At 42.7% G+C, this 20,031-nt stretch overlaps 1 protein-coding gene across 1 annotated transcript in view; it reads left to right on the top strand.

Moving 5' to 3' along the window:
• The window catches only part of AGBL1 (AGBL carboxypeptidase 1), a 278,153-nt gene that overhangs the window by 84,045 nt on the left and 174,077 nt on the right, over window positions 1-20,031 (top strand). Inside the window, exon 18 of the mRNA XM_075506626.1 lies at window positions 17,970-18,150. Within this exon, the coding sequence (XP_075362741.1) occupies window positions 17,970-18,150 (181 nt within the window). The remainder of the gene's footprint in view (window positions 1-17,969; window positions 18,151-20,031) is intronic.

Below are 20,031 nucleotides of genomic sequence, written 5' to 3'. Positions count from 1 at the left end.
CTTGGTTAGTATGGACTTGGGCTAGAAGGTCAGTAATGCTTAGCACTGGCTATACTCCAGTCTTCCAGAATACCAGAGCCTTTTCTGATATATTAATGAATTAAACATCTAAGCCAGCACATATCTTAGTCATAATTATTTTCCTTTGTGATTGGTTTGTCAAGTGCCTCAGAAGTGCCTTCTCACAGGAGCATGGTACTACTTGTATTTTTTTATAAGGCATTGAAAATTATGAATGAAACTGAAAAAGGTTTAGTTGTATGTATTTCTTATATTGCTTTGGAAATTTATAGCCAGCTGCTTGGAACACACCTGTCTCACAACACCCCAGTGCCCCAGCCTTATTGCAGTGCAGCTACAAGCTTCTGTAGGAGTGATAGGTTGCCCAAATTCTTGCCTTAGCAGAAGGGGAAAAAAATTAATCTTCTCTCTCTTAGGTGGAAACACTTCCGGAAAAACGTGCAGATGCTGTGCTTCCAATGGCCAATCTGTGTATCTGGTAGAGGCATTGAAATACAGCCCAGTGGAGCCCCCAGGCAGCTTTTACTGCCTAAAATGGTGAACAAGCATTGAACTGCTACTAGGTTTCTGTTATCAACTTCAAATCAAGGCATGAAAAAAACCCCCATATTTCAGAGAGCTGCACATTTCCCATGCCTGGCCATAAATTCCAGTCACACATGGCCCCATGGGGCATATGCTAAAAGGTCAATGTGGTACTGTATAAATTAGCCAGAGAAGTATTTGAACTGAGTTAAATCTGTTCTCAATGTAACAGAGATGGGCTCTGTGAGGGAGGACATAATTTTAGGGTCAGATTGACTGCGGAGACTGAATATCATTACGAGCAATATGCTTACTAAGGGGTGAAGAGTTAATGCTTGTGCCTCAAGGTAAAAGCAGAGGTCAGGAAGGGGTTTCTTCCAGCTGGTCACAATATTGCTCAATTGGTCATGTGTCTTACTGCACAGGTTATTGTTTTTCACAAATTACAAGGTCTGGAGCACCTGCTGATGGAGGGTATAAAGTGAGTTGGCCTGAAGGTAGTTGGGTTTGCCACTCAACACCTGTGTTAAATCAGTTGCTGAAGTTGTGGATGGTGTGGCAATCTGTGGATCACCCTCACTCCTTGAATAAAAGGCCACTAAGAAGGTTCCCTGTGCCCCCTGGGTTAGAAACCTACTGTAAGGTAAGAAATTGGAGTTTTGTAACAGTAGAGGTATTGCTTGTGTGTGATTTGTTTGTTTGTTTTAAATTCTTCCTGTCTTCTCTACCCTATCTGCTGCCTGTAAGGCAATTAAGAAGTACTCCTCTAAGAAGAGATGAGCTGCTGGGCTGTCCCAGTGACCAGTTGTTCTCCCTTCTGTTTGCTTATACCTCCTCACTTGATGCCTACTAGGCACACTGTGGCCAGGGAGTCAGGGGCAGGACAGCTGGCAGGTTGGCCTTGTGAAAGTAATCCGTAGCTGGAAAGCTCGAGTGTAGTGTGTGTACCAGCTGCTGTCAGACCCAAACAATTGCACTGCCATCACAGAGAGCAGTTTTTTGTCTCTGGGTCAATATTTTTTCCTTTCTGGAACAGTGCTGCTACACAGATTGAGCTAGATACCCATTGCTTCCTGATGCCTGACGATCTCATAGGAACAAACTGGTTTTTGACTTATGCTGGACAGCAAGATTGGGCAAAAAGTGGGCTCCGCCACTCTTCTAGCAAACCATTGCTTTTGGTTTGGGAGCTCAGCTTGGGGATAGTGTAGGGGAAGATGGTCAAGTCTTGCACAGATTGTGTTAAAGAATTGCTAGGCTGTGACAGAAACCGGAGTGCATCCTGCTACCAGGGAAGGCTGCCGCCCTTAGGTGTTTTTCATGATCCTGTGAATCTTGCACTTCTCACTCTAACAAGGGGCTTCTGCCATGCACAGGCAAACCCTTCCTCAACACACAGAACTAAGAGACTGTTGGGAAACAGCGTGGGTGGCATTATAACTTTCATGTTGTTTTCACCTTTATCCTTCTAAATTGGGAAGTTTCTTGGTGCTTTTAAATCTTGGCTGACTGGTTTGGAGAGACTGTCTGCTGTGGCTCACTTTAAAAAAGAAAAGTCATTCACCTGATACCTCAAGGCTTTGAAAACTTTCTGGAAAACAATGTTCCAGTTTCTGGATTTAATGTTCCAAGCTATGCATTTTTGTCTGATAAAGTCTGACCTAGCCAGTCATGTATTACAAATGATCAGAGTTGTTTGGATTGTATGGAACAGCTTTACTGCATGTTTGCCAGAGCTGCAAGCAGACAGTTTGTTCAGCTACTCTGCCCACATCCATGCGAGTGGGTCTACATTCATGTGAAATGTAGCAAATGGTATTTCTCTGTGCTGATCCTAATATTAATCTACCTTAGAGCATTAGTGAGTGAGGAGGTATTTTTGCAATACACCGTGTGCATTTGTTTTTCTCCTGGTTTTGTATCTGTAATTCTGAACACCTGCTGTTTCTAATTCCCACCTGTAAGTTGATTTTGCTGGGAGGGTCTATGCAGATTTCTGCCTGACTTGTTTAACCGAGTTTAATTTCTCTAATGGGAGAACAGGATCCATTGCTATGTGACTGATGCAGCCAATCTTATATCAGTAGAATAAGTACAGCAATACATTGAAACTGGTAGTTTGCAGACAGCACAGGCTGACACTTCTTGTTGCTTATAACTGACAGATTCTAGAAACAAGTATTTGTGATTAACGGCTGCAATTATACAGCGATACTAAAATAAAATAGGACTAAAAATACCCCATAATGATTTTTAAAATGCTGTTCTGTTAATGAGAGGATTTGTCCATCTCTACATCAAAGAGAAACTTGTTAGCTCTCCGAGTTTGCCCACCTGTTTCTAATGCAGAAATAGAAATTGCTAATAAACAAGCGGAGACAGCTGCTATGTTCAGACTGCAAATGTGCTGATAAGATCAACTAGTTGACGAGTGACATGGTAGCTACTGCAAAGTGCATCAGTGTTCGCAGAGACCTAAACTTGGACTTCTGTATCATTTCAGGGCACTTATTATGTGGCTGTTGGACATTGGTTTCTAGCTGACAGAAAAATAGGTGCATGGGGTCTTTTTCATTTTAGGTCATTTTGGATTTTCTCTGATAACTTCTGCCTCATTTTGATATACAATTTTGCAGAATTAGGTAGCAGAAGGAACAGTACTAGTCAGCGTATGTCTTCTGGCCTTCCGAGTTGCATTTTGAAGTCACCAGCTACCCATTATACCTATAAAAAGGCAAATTGCTAACGAATTGCTTTGCTAGTTATGTCAGGACAGTTTTTCTTAAGGCATGTGATGTATTAGAGAAGTTCTATGCCTTTTCTCCTCGCTCCATCTTAACTTTATGTTAATGAACTTTGCATAATCAAATCAGGCCCCAGAACCAACAGGACTTGTTCCAGATCTTAACTCTGTTTCCCAAAGAAGGCACTCTTTCAGTAACACTCAGAAAATGATATCTATCAAATCACCAGCGCATTTAGAGTTTAATTTGCTCTATCAATTGCAATTGTCGTGCTACTTAGCTGTGGGAAAAAAATGTAATTTTCCCTGCCACTTTGTAATTCTTTTTACAAGCTTTTTCTCTTCTTTCTTCATTAAATGTGTTTAATGAACTATTTTGAAGATTCTTCTGGCTTAGCCTGGGTGCTGCTTCTGTGTCTTTGAAATAGATGAGGTTAAAAAAAATAGACTGAAATTTTTATTAAAACATGATGGGGGGCAGAGGTGATAAGTATGAGTGAAAGAAGAAGTCAGAATGGGGTTGGAGGTACGTCTTGACCCACAGATAAGGAAGGACTTGTGGATGGCTCTGTGAAAACATTAAAAGGCGTTATGGAGTTTTCTTTTGAGTGTCCCAAATGTTCTAGGCTGTTCTATTTTTTATTTTTCAAGAAAACCAGAGAGACCTACTACAATATCCCATTTCTTTTCCTTATTCTTCCCTTACTGCTTTCATATCATCTTTCACTTTCTCCCTGAGTCTGAAAGCATGATGTAGTAGTGATGGATGCAGGAATATCGTAGCACACTGCAAATGCATTGGTATGTCCTAATTTTAGGAAGGGTGGTGGGTTTCAGAATGAAAATGACAGCTGTGTTGTAGCATCGTGGTATAGGGCAATTAACGTAACTGAGAGAGGGCTCTACTGATGATATTTAAGTGCAGGATTCATTTTATGGCTAATGAAAAGAGGAGGAAGTGCTTTGAAGATATGGATTATGTAGAAATTCACTTCTTGGGTGAACGTGGATGGCACAGGATACTTCGTGACTGGGACCTGGGAAGCTCAATATCAACCTCTCTGATTGATTTGTATTTTATCCTTGGGCAACTTGATTTTTCTGTAAATCCCTGCTTGCTTAACTTGGAACCTGCTTGAAACATGTAATCTTCAGTCTGTGAGGTGTTTCAAGAGAAGACGAGTGAGATGGAATTTATTATTGTTGGCATCAGAGTGACTTTGACAGGGTTCCCAAAGGACGTCTAGGTCCCGTGGTGAGCACCTAGCAGAAGACTGTAACTAGTGATTGAAGTGGAGATGAAGAAAAGAGGTGGATAGGACAGCAAGAAGAAAAAAAGCAAGATAGAAGAAAAGAGATGGATAGGAGGGCAGGAAGTCCTTAAATTCCTTGTGGGTCAGGTTGCACCTGCTGGAAATACAAATGCAGGGAGGCTTTTATTGTAAAAATGAGGCTGTAGTAGATAATGCACCAGAAACTATCTGTGACTTGATTTTTCTTTTGTGCTTGCTGTGCTGGAGGAATTTCTGAAAAATGATGTTGTCTTATTTTTTTCTAGTGCTTCCTACCCCCGTAGCCTGGTGTAAAAGGTGCAGCCAGAGCTGAGGTCAGTTCTTTCCCTTCCTGACCAGCAGTGGACAGGGCAGGCTCTAACAAGATTAGTGTCTCGGCTGCTTTGTCACTTCAGTGTTGCAGGTCCCCCCAGTGCAGCTTGGGAATTTGTATTGTGGCAGAGTAGGAAAGTACATTTAGTAGAGCAGGCATTGAAGGCTGTTCTTGAAATGCAGTCCTGTAAATCCTGGCCTCTGGCTGCCCAAGCTGTTTGGTTGTGTTTTATGAATCAGGTCATATCGTGTCTGTCGCAGCTTCCAGATGTCAAACTCCTCCTGTGACAGTTTTGTCAAGCATTTTGAAAGGGCACAAAAACAACAGCTAGAGGGTCACCATGAAGCACAACTCGACACACGGGAACTGTTCTTCACAAAGAGCAACTGGCCAGAGGCGAAAGAATAAGCAAGAGACAGATGAAGGACTCCTGGGTCTCAGTGGCTGTGGTGCCCCCACTATCCCTATTCTCCCTGTGTTTAGCACTTACTAACCGTAAATGAGCAATAAAAAAAGTAGTGACATACTTATAGTCTCTGTGTTGACGTAGGTCATGCGCCTGCAAGCTATGCAGAATGTCCATAGATAGACTTGAAACAATGCTCCTGCTCATAAGTGATGACTTGCTGCTTAATTTCATACCCTATATCATACCCTTTTAATCAGAAGGCTCCCAGGACCCACCTTCTAGCTTGTCAAAGGTCTTTCCCACCAGTTAGGATATCACTTGCAATGCAGGTACCATGACCTTATTTGTCAGCCTATCAAGATGTGACTTGAAATTAGGCTCAGCCAGATAAAATAATTACTGTTTGCACAAAGGGTAGTACTGGTGACATGCTCCCTGTGAGGCCATCTAGCCTGCCTCAAATGTAATTTAATAGAAAGAAATCAAATAAAATAAATCAAATTAAAGCATGCAGCTAATGTATGCAAACTCTAAAATGAATTTGGATTACAAACAGGCAGCGAGACTGAATAGTTGGTTCCTTCATCCATGAAGGAAGCACACTAAATAATACAGAAAACAAAAATAATTTAAGGAGATCTTTTGATTTTGAGAGTTGATGGGGATGGTAGATGGCAGGTGAAGGTTATTTTTTGATGTAAGGTGTTTTTCATTACTTATATATTTTGCAGTTAGAAAACATCAGTTAGAAGTCTCTTCATATTTTGAAAACAAGGTATTAGCATAAGAAGCTTTGTTAGCTATAGCAGAAAGATAAATCATCTTTGCAATGTTAGCCATTAGCCTGTCATGACCATGATTTACAGGGATTTTCTTTTATTTAAATAAGTGTTTCTTTTAAAAGCATTCTGATAGTTTACAGAGCGGAAGATGAAGTGGTAGTGAATGCTCTGAAATATAACGGTTTCAATATGAGTGCTTCTTATGGCAAGTAAGAGAGAGGAGCTCATGCTGTGAATTGTACAAGCTGTAAAGAGTGGCTGAACTACAATGGAAGGATTCTGTGGCAGCGTCAACTGGAAAAATTCAAAGTTCTGCTGGGGAAATGTTGGGGTGAAAATGCAGGAAAGCACTGGGATGGAGGAAATGTCACAGTTTCAGCTTCATGAAGCTAGTCTGCGTACTACACATCAGAAATTCAAACTGATCAGCAACTATCACTCATGCTGTTAAATTATTTGCCAAAAATAACCTTCTGGAGAAGATTTTTTTTTTTTTTTTAAATAAATTGAATATCACTTAGGAAACTATGAAATAAAGAACAAAAACCTCTCTTGTGTGAAAATTTCCACTTTTGCAATGATACATGGAGTGGCGAGGAAGGACATCGCATGCCTCACTTATACTTGTGTTCCTTGTGGGACTGCCAAGACTGTTTTGCAGCATGACTCTTTTACTCATGAGTACCTTTTTCTGTACTTTGTAGCAACTTGTGGGGAAAAAAAGAACATTTTTCCTTTCCCTAGCCTTCCTACCATCTTAGTAATAAGAAGAAACAATTTTCCTCAAACAGACTAGTAGTCTTCCTAGCTTGACATTCCGCTCCCTGTAGTGATTGATGTAGGAAGACATCATTCATTAGAAATCACTTTGCTAGCATCTGAAGGGAAGAACTTCTTCCTGACCCTTAGACAGTGACTGCTTAGTGTTTTACCACATACTGTTTGAAATTTCTGCATGTTATCTATTTTATGCAGTGGCAAATTTTGTTCCACCTATCTTTCTGTCAAGTATTCTGGCATTCTGATTGTGCTATATTATCCTGATTCCTTCTTCATCCTTAGGGTATTTCGGTAGTAGAACTGCTTGAAAATAATATGGTATGAACGTCAAGGTTAATCTCTCTTATCTTCCTTGGAAAACTTATGTTGCGCTTATGGCCTAAACAACTAATGTGAGCTCTTGATCTGAGGTTTGAACACAAGATGTTAAAACTGTTATTTCTAGGGTGCTGGAGAGCAGTAGGGGAATAGAGATTAGGACAAGTCACTAATATTAGATCTGCTACTGGTATGAGTTCTCCTAAACATTTCAGGGGAGAAAAAAAAAATGATGAAGTTCCATTTATTGTGTTTTAGATATAAAATGCTAGTGCCTCCCACTTTGGTCTTTATCAAGATAAAACTTTATACATAGAAGTAGGCTTCTTGTCAAGGCTAGAGTAGGCAGGAAGCTGTACCATTGAGGGGTGGACAGTGGGATGGTCTCCTAGTTTAAAGATATTTCTGCATCGTTCTTGTGCTAAATACTTCCAGTTTAGTCAAACTCTGCTTTGTGTCTGTTAGACAACATGTCACATATTCTAGAAGATAAAAAATGGTGCTGCTTATGTCATGATACAGGATCACTGGGCCAACACCAGTTTTGCTGTCATGATGATCTGATTGAAAGACCTTTTATGTTGCTCCCTTATTTGCATTCTCTTGCTCAGTTGTTTGGGGAGTTCATCTAAGAACTTGCCATCAAGACAAGATTCTTTATTCAAAATTGGGAGACAGTTTTACCTTGTCAATCTCTTGTCTGTGGAAAGTGAGAATTTCCTTTGGGATCAGCTCTGGGCAATGCAGTTCTAAAATGTAGGCTAGGCTTGGACAGCAATGATGTAAGAGTCAATTTAGTGATGCCACAAATGAGGTGAACCTGAAGAAGGTCCTTTACTGGGAAGTTGTTGACATAGTGAAGTGTTAGAAGATTTGTCTGTGTTCTTTCCTTTTTCTCTGTGAGTTTTTTGTATGCAACAAAACACACAAGTTAAAATTCTCTCATAGCTTGCTTACTGCAGGAGAAATACAGGATAATATTTTTAAGAAACATTCCCTGCCAGGATATTTCTGGAGCAGTGGAGTGATAAATATCAAATCAAGTGAAGACGAAGAATTTAATTTTTCCCATCAGAGCCAATCTGTGATGCTTTTTATCTTGACAAAAATTGATATTTTATCCCTTTGATAATGAGAGGATCTGATTGCACTTCCTTTTAATATATTTTATTTCTTACAAGTCATTCCCTGAGGAAGACCTCAAGTCAGAGGCAGAGATGGATCTGTGCCTCTTAAAGGCACAACACGTTTAAGAATAAACATAGCTTTATGCTGTAGGTGGCATTAGGTGGGTTTTAAATCTTTGTTCTATATAGACAGTTAATGGGCAAAAAGCTCTTTACTATAGAATCTGTCTTTTGTAGAGCAGAACAGCTTGAAGGACAACACAACAGATAATTTATTTTCCTGTTAAATTTGGCTATTATTCCCAGCGGTGAAAGAAACACTGACAGGTGCTCCATTTCCCATGCCCATTTTAGCCCTAACAGGCCCCAGTGCTGGTCCTAAGTTGATCTTAGCCTGCTGTTGTCACAGAAAGACTGGGCAAAATATTGAGATCTTCACACAGCTTTTCACCATTCCTCTCCTGCCTAGATTACCAGAGGGAGATTTTCCAGAAAAATAAGGGCTTCTGAACTGGATCCATCGAAATTAGTAAAGAAAACAAATGCTGTTGTGTTATTTCTGTCCCCAGCTACTGCAAGATTGTTGTGTACAGAACAGCTTCTTGTGCTCTGGGCAATGTGGTTTTAATGTTAACTTCTACCTCTCCGCAGGGGAGACTCTTCAGTATAACTCACTGATATTCAGCCCAAATGTTCCTTTGTGAAGTTTCATCCCATTAACCCTGGCTTCACCCTAGTTTAGTACTCTAAGCAATTCCTCTTGCTGCTGTGCCTGCTCTCAAGGCGATGGCAGTGAAGGGCATGGGGTATTACGCTGGGGTAAAGGCTGTATCTCTCATAAGCAGGAGACAGGGGTTGAAGCATCACGCGCAGCGTAAAAGCCATTTACTCCTGGAGCGTGCTCTGCGGGCGTCCATCCCTGCAAGCAATTCCTGCTGTAGACTGTCCATCTGCTGCCCTTCATTTCTGCAGAGAAGCTATTAATGCCATCCGCAGAGCTGGGGACGTTGCCGGAGGGCAGCTCGTGCCTCAGAATTCACAGCTCAGTGATGCTCTGCCCTCTAGGTGCAAAGTCAGCTTGATCCCTTTAGGGTTCAGATACTCGGAGGTCTCTCTGGCTAGGGATGTAACTAGAAAGTGCAGAGTTGTTGCTCTTGCAATGTTGAAATGTGCCTTGCAAATGAGAGAGAGATGGGCTGTGAGTGAGTAGCGGATATATAGAATGAAATGTAAAAGTAAGGGATGAAAATATTGCTCTTTTGGAGCTGAAGCCTTATTAAAGTCCTGTCTGTCCTATTTGGGCAAATTCTTTCTAAAGTATCATGTGTCACCAAAATCCCATTAAACTGTCACATAAATTATCAGAGTTTCCTTTTTCCATCACTGTGGATTATACCCAGGGAGATATTTTTATGACAATGGAAGCTTTTTCAGTCTGCTCCTCCTGCCTGGTTTCATTTCAGATGAAATCCTTCTCTCGGAAAAGAGCCCCTGGATTTCATAGCTCTATGGATCTCTGCACTCTGTCTGTACAGCAGTTATCCTGTAGGTCTCTGCTGCACTTATCTCCTGCCTGCACCTTCTTTTAGGCATGGACAATGCTGCCATGCTGCCTAAACATAGGCAATATTTAGGGCAATGCTGTCACTTCTCTCATCATACTGAATGAGAACACTGTATAGTCTGTTTTGATGGATCTTTGCTCCAGTGTCTTCCAGTCTTCTGAGCATTCACTGACTGGTTCTTCTCTCGGGCCACGGTTGTTGTCTTCATACGAAAAACCCAGAAGGTGAAAGAGTCATATATGTACCAAACTTGAAAATACTTCTTTTTTTCTACTTGCCATGTCTCGGAGGTCTTGCGTCTCTGCAAGGCAATCTGCGTTTTTCCCATGCTGGCTGAAAAACATATGGATTGATGGTCAGGCCATTGCAATACAAAATACTTGAGTATCTGAAATTGCCTGCTGCCATAGACCAAATTAAAGCTGTAATGTGCGTGTTATAATGGCAGGGGATGATAGATCCTTGCCTGCCTTTGACAGATAATCTGGAGCTCCCTACATCAGCTAGCTAGATGATCTGTTGGGAGGACTTTTGGAGCTGATCTTAATGTTTGCTTCTCACCCCTTTCAAAGGCTGCATACACAGAAGCTGAGAACCAGTAGGCTTAATAGAGGGGCTTTGGAAGATAATTACTAATGAAAGGAATCCCAGTAATTATATTACTCCAATCTTAAAGTGGTAGGACTGTCACTAGCAGAGCAGGCAAGACAGAACTTTCCATAAGTATTTCTGATCTGTATGTGAGAAGAAGCCCAAACGATGTCAAAATATGATGATGAAACATTTCTGATAAGTTGTTAATTAGTGGCTAATGTTTAAGATGCATTAAAGTGGCTAACATTAAGTAGTAAGCAGACACCTTGCCTCGGAGATCAAAGGAGATGGCTGAGGTGCCCTGTGGACTGGAATAGTGATTCCAGCAGCTCTCAGAACACAGATGTAATTCCAGAGGACTAGAGGGGAATCTTGGACCAAATTTCTAAAGGGGTAGCTAGAATGACCTATGTGGCTATAGGCCTCGTACTGACACTGTTCTGGGCGCTGTAGTGGAGTGGCTTGATGCAGGACTTTATGAATAAGGACCTAGCAGAAGGTAGTGTAAATATGCGGGCACACCGGTGAAGGCAGTCAAGTCCCTACAGATTGGCTTAGCTGATAGGCAGTAACTTGCATTTCTTTTTATGCAACCTAGTCCTAGTGGACAGTGAGAACAACTGATTGCTATCTCTTTTTATAGCAGCCTTTTGCAAGTTAAAGGTTATCTCCTTCCTCTCAGTTCATTTTTCTGAGTTTAAAACCCATTTGCTCCAATTTTTCTTTGTAAGTTATGATTTCTGAACCTTTTATCATTCTTAATGACCTCTTCTCCAGTTTTCATCGAGTTCATTTTTAAACTATGGTGGCCGGCAGTGGGCACAGCACTCCAGCTAGTTGTTTTTGCTCATTGGGTTGAGCAGAGCGAAGCAACAACATTCCTTGCCTTAGCTGTGATGTTGCCTGTTGGTACATCCCAGGAGAGCTGCCATTTTTGGAACTGCTTTGCATCACTAACTTGTCCGCTATAATCCCCTGATCCTTTTGGCAGTACTTCTTCCTAACCAGCTGCCCCCATCTTGATTTTATTCCCTTGGAATCTGCCTGAGGGGAGTGGCGAGTCCTGCAGGAGCCCGCAGCTCATGCGACAGTGGCTGACGAGACCTAGGTGGGGCCAGGAACCACAGCGGGAGATTTAAAGGTGCTGCAACCGACACTAGCCCTCAGTGGCTGAGGCGAGCAGCTCCAGTGCCAGCACCATCTGCAGAGGAGCAGGGGAGCGGAGAGACCCGCCAGGAGCCTGCAGCTCGGGCACCAGCGGCTGAGGAGACCTGGGCAGGGCCAGGAGCAATGGTGGCCAAGGTTCCCCCACCACCACCTATAAAAGAAACCCCTGGGGAGCACTAGTGACCAGAGCGGGCAAACGTGGCGCGGCAGTTGGCACAGGAAGGGCCCACTCCAACTCTGCCGGCTTGACCAGGGGGCAATGGTATCCACCCGGCAGAAGGCTGTGTCCTGTCTAAACACTGCACCCGCCACGACTGACACAGTTTTGGAGACAGAGCTCTGGTGGGAACTGGCTGCCGCCCCGGCGGGTGTCAGGGTGCAGGGTGTGCCCTGCTCTCAGGCCAGGGCCGGCCAGCAGCAGTGAGCACACCTGCGGGAGCTGCGCCCAGGTAGAGGAGCTCCTCCGCTTAGTAGCACAGCTCTGGGAGGAGGCAAATGCAAAGTAGCTTGCTTGCCATCGGTCTAATAAGGTAGCTCCACTATAACAGCTACACCATTTCAATTTTGAAGCTCAATGTTATCCGAGCAGTTCAGAGGATGTGCAGAGTGAGACAGGCTATGCCAGTGAATGTTGAGTTGGCATGTCCAAAAATGGATCGTAACGCAGTGGTTGGAAATTTCAGGTAGACTAATTCAGATGCATGCATTTAAGATGGGCATGTTGGGTATAAACGGAAACAATTTGCAAAGGGTTATAGTAGGTTTTTCATGGGTGCAAGTTCTGAAAATAAGATTCGGTTGTTCCCCAATCTTCCACAAGAGGTACGCTTTGATTTGAACAGGAATTAGTTCACGCAGGTTTCCTTTGGTTTCAGTTGTACAGAAGGTCACGCTAAATAACGGTAGTGGTTCCTGCTGCCTTCAGAGTCTGAGATTTTGGAGGCTGCCCCAAAACAGACTTGACAACTTGCTTACCGATTTCCTGGAGTTAAAAGCCAGTGGTAGCAGGATGTCAAGCTGCACCGAGGCTGGGCAGTGTGTACTCATAGTCAGCTCCCTGATCGTCTCTGATGCAGAGGTGAATGAATTCATAAAACACATGCACAAAAGGAGGTTGCCAAGCAACTTGGAGCCTGAAACTCCCCCGCCAAGCTCTGAAGGTAGAGAACGGGCAGCCGAGGCAATTTGTAATGTTTTCTTCTTTGCCATAGGTAACAGTAATAATACACATAATATAGGCCTGTTTAAGAAAGAAATAGCTCATTGATAATTCTGGAAAACAACAGCTGGTCCTGCCAGACTGTGTGTTTTGCCTCTGTCTTAAGATGTATCTGCTTTTGGAGCATTTAGCCAAAAGCAGGGTCAGCAAGGAGTCAGCAATGTTGGGGTGGGGGAAGATGAGGGGAGGAAAGAATTATTATATCTTAAGGCAACTGAAAGACTGACAACTAGAGGAAAAGTTTTAGGAGGGGAGTAAAGTGTCTGACATAGATTCTGCCTCAGATCAGTCTCATGTTTTCTGTGATCTCGGTATCTGATGCTTTTTACAAACGTACTTTAATATATTCATTGTGCATCACACCATATCCTGTCTTCTCTCTGGCTTTGTGTAACTGTGCAGCCTTGGGCATATCAGATGTATCCAGGGCAGGATGCAGCCGTGACATGCATGGAAGAGCTATGTGATGGTGCTTCTGTTTACCTGTCATTTGACTCGCAAAATATCCTGTAGTGGCCACAGCTAATTAAGTCGGAAGGGAGAGTTTAGCTTTCTTGGTTTCTGTCTACTATGTCCTGGAGTAAACTTGACCCTTTGATTTGTGTAATGCTTATGATAGTTATGCTGCATTTAGGCATAAGGGAAAAAACTAATTCTGTGTCTTAATGGCCCTGGGCTTGGGGTAAAGAGAAGAGAAGAGAGGTATGCAGAAGCACAGCTAGAAAAATTCCAGTCAAGACCTGGATCTAGGTTGAATTTCTCACATGCTGTGTATATAATTCCCTTTGACTCCTTATAAAATCCTAGCCCTGTGTTGTATCAATGCCCTGTCCCTTTACAAATGGCATGGCTCAAATCTCAGCTTGAAATAATTTAGAACATCAGCCCAGGTCAGGGCATCTGGAACTGCATTTCATTTCCTTTCTGTGCTCCTCTTGATGAGGGACACTGCTGTGTTAATGGGGTTTTGTTCATTTCTTTCAGGCTGCTCTTTCCCCAACTGATGTCACGATTAGTGACATCAAAGTCACCTCTTAGTGAACCTTGGTGATGACATGACTGGAGGAGGATTCTTATAACAAGCAGGAGATTAAGCAGCAAGTTAGCAGTACTGGCAGAAAAAAGCTCTTATTTTCATGCATATATCCACAGTCAAAATGAGTGAAGAGAAGGGGAGATGGGAAGTAGGTGATACATTAATAGAATTATTACTCAAAGGGTTTTTGCTCAGAGTTTTGCAAGAGGAATCAGTGACGCTTTAATCTCTCACCTCGGGTATTGTTGGTGCCATGTTATATTCTGGGCATGTCGAAATGTAACACAGTGTAACGAGACATGATCTGTTGGATAAGGCTTTATGTAGCATGAAAAGGTTCCTCTGCTTTCTCTTTTTATTATTTACATTCCCAGAGAAGGTTATGTGTCATGTGGGCTTTGCAGAGATAAATGGCTAACCTGAGCTTTCTGGCAGCTTCCCCAGAACTCGGGGAGGATTTTGCCTAAGTGTTGGCCTGAGGATTTTGAAGGCTCAAGCTCAGTTCTGGGCCTGGAAGAAGGTATATGAGAAAACTTGTGGTTGTGTGTCCTGAAGATAGGCTTGGTAGGGCGCAGGAGGTAAGTCACAAGGGGCTCTGAAATAGCACAGAGGAAGGACAGCTGGGCAGCAGTGTGAACCAGTAAGCTCTGCTGGGTAGTACTGAGGTGGTCTGGTCAGGACGGCAGGCATGGGGGATTGGAAGTCAGGAATGAAGTGAAGCAGCTGAACTGAAGTGCAGACCTCTTGACTGGTGCCTACCAGTGGGAGTGCGGAGTATGGCTGGCCAGTGCTGCTGTCCACTACTTTCATGAGCTCTAATGTTTATCCCAGTTATCACAATAATTTCAAGGCAGATAAGTAAGTGGATATGCTGTAAAGCATAGGATTGAGTGACTTCTGCCTGCCACAGAGTTAAAACTTTTTTTCCCAGGTGTTTCAAGGGTAGCAAGTTTTATGGCCATGTCGTCAGCTCTTTGCTCTATTTGCTGCTTCATTAGTCTTCATGCTGGGTGCAGTCTGGGGGAGCGCAGCATTTGGATATGGGATTTGGCTGTGATGGCTCCTGTGAAGGGAACAGGCGGTTAACAAGCTCTGTGGTTTCCTTGCTGGTACATACCTTTGTTATGGCTCTCTTGTGGATGGGATGTCAGAGCTGCGGATGTGCTTGTCAGGAGGGGAGCTTTTAAAGGAAGCTTTAACTGCAATAGAGAGATTTCCTTGGCTGGACCTACAGGCTATGGGCCCCTCCGTTGTTGCCCACAGGGAAACAATGTAGATGATCTCTGTCTGGTCCGTGTCCCGTCCCCGTCCCCCCCCGCCCCATTTCCTGGGTTTTAAGATCTGGAAACTCCAGAAGCTTTTCTGACACTGAATCTAAGTAAGACAAGCTTGACTTTGATTAGCCTTGAGAGGAAGAACAGAACTCAGGTCTCTGCCAGTCCCATGCTGTTTGCAATTAACAGAATTATGGCAAACTTTCCTGGGTTTCTGAGATGAGAGTGCCCTTACTTAGAGGTGTGTGTTTTTCTTCTTTTTTTTTTCTTTTTTTTTTCTTTTTTTTTTTTTTCTTTTGACTGAGGAAAGAACCTGTCAATTAAGATGCTGTGCTCTCTCCCAATATACAGAAGAGATAAGAGTTATTAAAGCCGTATTCATCAATTGCAAAAGAGAACATGTTTTATTTTGCTTTGTGCTATTTACAGCTGTTGTCCGTGAGGAGTCCTCAAGAGCCTCGTTCTCAGCTACAACAGCACAGTCCCATAAGTTTAGCTCAGCAATGAGCCTGCAAAACAGCACTAAATCATGGTGATGGGAGAAAGAAGAAAATGTTTAGAAATGGCAAAATGCAGCTGATGTCTTCGTGAAAGCTAGTTTTTGCTTGTTGCTATTTTAAAGCATTACTAAGGTAGACTGTAATCACAACTAGCTGGAGCAGAGTAGAAATTGTGTACTCTAATTTTTTGGGGAAAAAAAATCAGAATGGCTGGTAGTTCTGCAGGAGCTAAAGGAATCTTTTGCAATCCATAAGTGCCTTAGGGACTTATGTATACACATTGATCAAAATATACTAACCTCACAGTAAGGTAAGGTGTAAGAATGATAAAAGACTAATATATGGCTATTGAGAAACAGAGTTCCAGTGGCTTTACTGGGCCAGAATGTGATTTCTCTGTATGAGCTCTTTGAGCTGAGAGTGCAGTTCGCTCTTCTAGTGCCCACCAACTGCTTAAGAGGAAGGTATGGAAGCGGGGAGGTGTGGAGGGGGATTGTTTCCAAATCTGAGTTCACATCCCTGAAAGACGTAGCTGAATTGCACTGTAATGCACCTATTGAGCAGAACTGTACAGAATATACAGTTAAGGAGAATTAGTGCTTATTCCTTCTTTGTGAAATGAGACATTTCATCTGTATTCTTAGCTCAGACACATCCTTTGCTTTGTTGGACAAATCACTAAACAGCTCTTTAATAACATCTGTTTTTTTCAGCATGGTCTTCTACCTCCCTGTTTCAGTTTAATTGATTAATGATTTGTAAAGCATTTGGAAACTGAAGCACAGCTTTGGGAGCTAAGGGCAAAGGCGTATAACTTGCTAATTCAGCATTTGTTTACAAGGGCACTCAGCTGATGGTTTTCTGTTTTGTTTTCTGTCCTGTCACCCCCCCCAAGCCTGTCAGTTGGGGTCCCTCAGTTCACACAAGGGAACAGAGCCTGAGCTCTGACTTGGCCTGATAGAGTGGGACAAACCTATCCTGGCATCGTTGTGCTATCCTGATAGATAATGGTTTCCACTAAAGTAAATCTGTCAGGCTGACTTGTGACAACAGCCTGAGATTGTGAATGCTCACAAAAGGATCGTTTTAAGACAGATAATTGCTTTGTCCTTTCCCTTTATTTTCTGTGCCTGGCAGGTGTCTCCCTCTGCCTTCTCCTGTTTCCTTGGCCCATCCATGGAGAATGCTCAGCACAGATGGGATCTTCAAAGAATCTGCTGTCAAACTTGGTCTTTTCTAAGCATATGTATACTGAGAGTTTTTGGAGACTTGTAACTAGACCAAATGTGGGTGCTTTTTCACAGGAACAGCAAATAACATATCTGATAACAAGGAAACTTTCTCTGTCAAGTTGTTACTTTGAAACAGGTTCAGTAGAGCTTATCAATGAAGCGTTTAGTAAGATTTTGATTTATTTTTTTTTAAAAAGCAACCCCCCGAACCCTCTTTCCTCCCCCAGATTCCCACGGCTTATGTCTCCCATACTAAGCGTATTGCTAGAAACAGCTGAACTCTTCTAGTTGCAACTTCTGAAAATCAGCTTTGCAAATCTGAGTGTGCGTCTATATTATATGAAAGTGAAAACTGTTTTTCCACCAAAAGTAACAGCCTGTCTTAGCTATGCACATTGTTATTTCTACCTTTTGTTGGATGGATATGAAATGATGGTTAGTTTTGAGTACTCTACCTCTGCAGCTTATCTGGGTAACGTATTAATGTATTTTTTTTTTAATTATATCAGTTTAACTTGATTACTTATGATTCAAATGCTACAACACAGGTTACTGCCAGTGATCAGACAGCTTGCATGTCCTTGGAGCCTTTACGGGTGGACAGATCTGCTTAGAGATTTGGAAAGTCCTCAATTGTTAATGGTGAAATACTGAAAGTGGAGCAGAGCCTTAGAAAATTAAATAATTTCTAGCTGCCTTTTAAACCTTACTGAAGTTTGATAAGATCAAACTTTCAAGAATTGCCAGAAAGTATGCTGGTGCCATTTTGAGATGCAATAATCTGCACATGCAAAATGCCCTCTAATGGTACATGTAAATATCTGTAAGGTATTATAGAATAAACAAGAAAAGGGATAGGGATGAAACTAGCACATGCTGGTTCTGAGGACCAAACCTGGAATCGACTGGCAAACAGCACCTTCAGGAAATGTCTTGACTATTTAGGGATGTATTTTCCCTCAAGTACATCTTGGGTTGTTATCTCAATTAAAAAGGAATAAAACTCACTTGCAAAGATATTATTCACAAAGAAGCCCTGTCTAGGTTCTTTTTTTTTTGCTTTATTTTACAGACAGTCGTCCTTACGTGTTTCTAATGGCCCGTGTTCACCCTGGTGAAAGCAATGCCAGTTGGGTAATGAAGGGGACCCTGGAGTTCCTTGCGAGCAGTGATCCCATTGCTGATCTTCTGCGGAAATGTTTCATTTTCAAGATTGTCCCCATGCTTAATCCCGATGGAGTCATCAATGGCAAGTGAGTTGTGACACGTATTTATACTGGGGTTTTGCTGGGTTTGACTGCAGGCTTTTACACCTGTGCACCTAGCAGGTCTTGTCTTCAGTGGTTTGGGTCAGGAGAATTCCTTTTGCCTTGTGTTTTGTTCATCCTGTTATCAATCCTGTATGGAAAACGTGCATCCGAGATATAGCCCAGTGTGCTGTCTTGCATTTGTCAGATGTACGTGATTCTCTACTGTGTGTGGCCATAAGACTTCTCAGCTGCCTAGACGACGGAGTATTAGTGGTGCCAGAGAAACCGGATCTTTCTTGCTAAATGGAGATCTATCTGTTCTGCTAGATCAGCAGACTTCACCTGCAAGACAGATATGCTTGGGAATAACTGGCTTTAATTAATGCTTTGTATAGCCTGGTGGGGGGGGAAGATGAGTAAGGATCTATTAAATTTTCACATTTTCATGGAAATATTTCTATATAGTGAAGCTCCCTCCTTCTCTCACCTCCTTTTCAATCTTCCCTCCCACATGTTTCCTAAGAGATACTGAATCTGAGCTTGGAAAATACCGATTCCTTTTTGCATTCTTTGCCTTTACACCATCCCTGCCTACCCACACTAACTTGTCTTCCCTCTCCCTGTCCATGATCGGAAAAAGTACAACTCTGCTCCAAATATGTTAACATGAAATAAATATTACTGTGCAGCCAGTGAAAGAGGAATTCCCTTTGAAGGCTTGAAGAGTGCACTAAGATAAGGTAGGCTTGCACTTTGCTGGAAAAAATCTCCAGTGTCTGTGTGGACAGTGGAGTTTGTTCGCTTCACTGGGTGTTTGCAGAGTGGCTGTAAGTTAATAACTGTCAGTCCTGGCTGTGATGCAGAGGCAGGACGTTATGATCACATCCCACTGGTAGCTGGCGAGTTGTGTGTTTTGACCTGGCCGTAAGTGCAGGTTTTGGTAACAACTGTGTCCCCTGGCTTGTTGCGGTGGAACACGTGACCAATCTCGAAGCTGAAAGATGGGCTTAGACAAGCACCGAAACACGTAGCAAAGTGTAGAGGAACAACTTTTTTTTTTAAGCTACGTTCTCCCATCTGGTTTTGGGTCAGGCTGTGTAGATTGAGTGCTGCAGAAACAGAAAAACAATCCTGAGCAACAACTGAGTTGAGTTTATTTGGTTCTAAATGAATCCAGTTCAGTTTGGGGCGAGGGGTTCAGCAGAGAGCAGCTTGGGCTTTTCTGATAGTCTCTAGTCTGTGACTATGAACAACCATAGCTTTTGTGCTGCTACACTCCCCAGGACCTGAGCGTGTCAGTAGTCTGGGAGGACTGTTCAGAGTAGCTGGATGCTGCCCCAGAGCATTCGAAGCCTCTGCTGGCACCAAATGCTTCCTTGATCCTTCCAGACAGCAGAAGCAAAAAAGAAAGGTTGTGGCTTTTTTCCCCCCTTTCTTTCTTTTTTCCTTTCACTGCACTTAGTTAAAGTTTCCAGCAGATGGAGGACTGGAGGGAATGTATGACCTTTTTTCTCCAGCTGTCAGGAGTGAGTGTAGCAGGGAAGGGGCCCTCAGGAGGGAGGACGTGGCTCTCGGTGACACCTGGGTGAAGCGTACTGCCTGAGCTCCTGTCGCGCGGGAAGGTGTTTTGCCTTCCCTGGTGCGGATGAGCTTAAACTCTAGTTAAATCTGGCGATGACTGAAAAAGTTTGGTAAGCCTTGCATGTGGGATAGGAGCAGGGGAACACAGACTTGGCTGTGGCTCTGTTACTGATCCTGAGGCGTGGGGAAGGGAGAGAACCATTCCTTTATGCTTTAATTTAAATATTTTTATCCTGTGAGGCCTCCTGTGGCCCGAGATATTCTTCTTGTTTCTTCTCATGTGCTTTTTTAGTAGATGAGTCC

The sequence above is a fragment of the Mycteria americana genome, chromosome 6 (genome assembly GCF_035582795.1).
Source record: "Mycteria americana isolate JAX WOST 10 ecotype Jacksonville Zoo and Gardens chromosome 6, USCA_MyAme_1.0, whole genome shotgun sequence".
NCBI classification, from domain to species: Eukaryota; Metazoa; Chordata; class Aves; order Ciconiiformes; family Ciconiidae; genus Mycteria; species Mycteria americana.
This window is presented reverse-complemented; position numbering and strand designations above follow the sequence as displayed.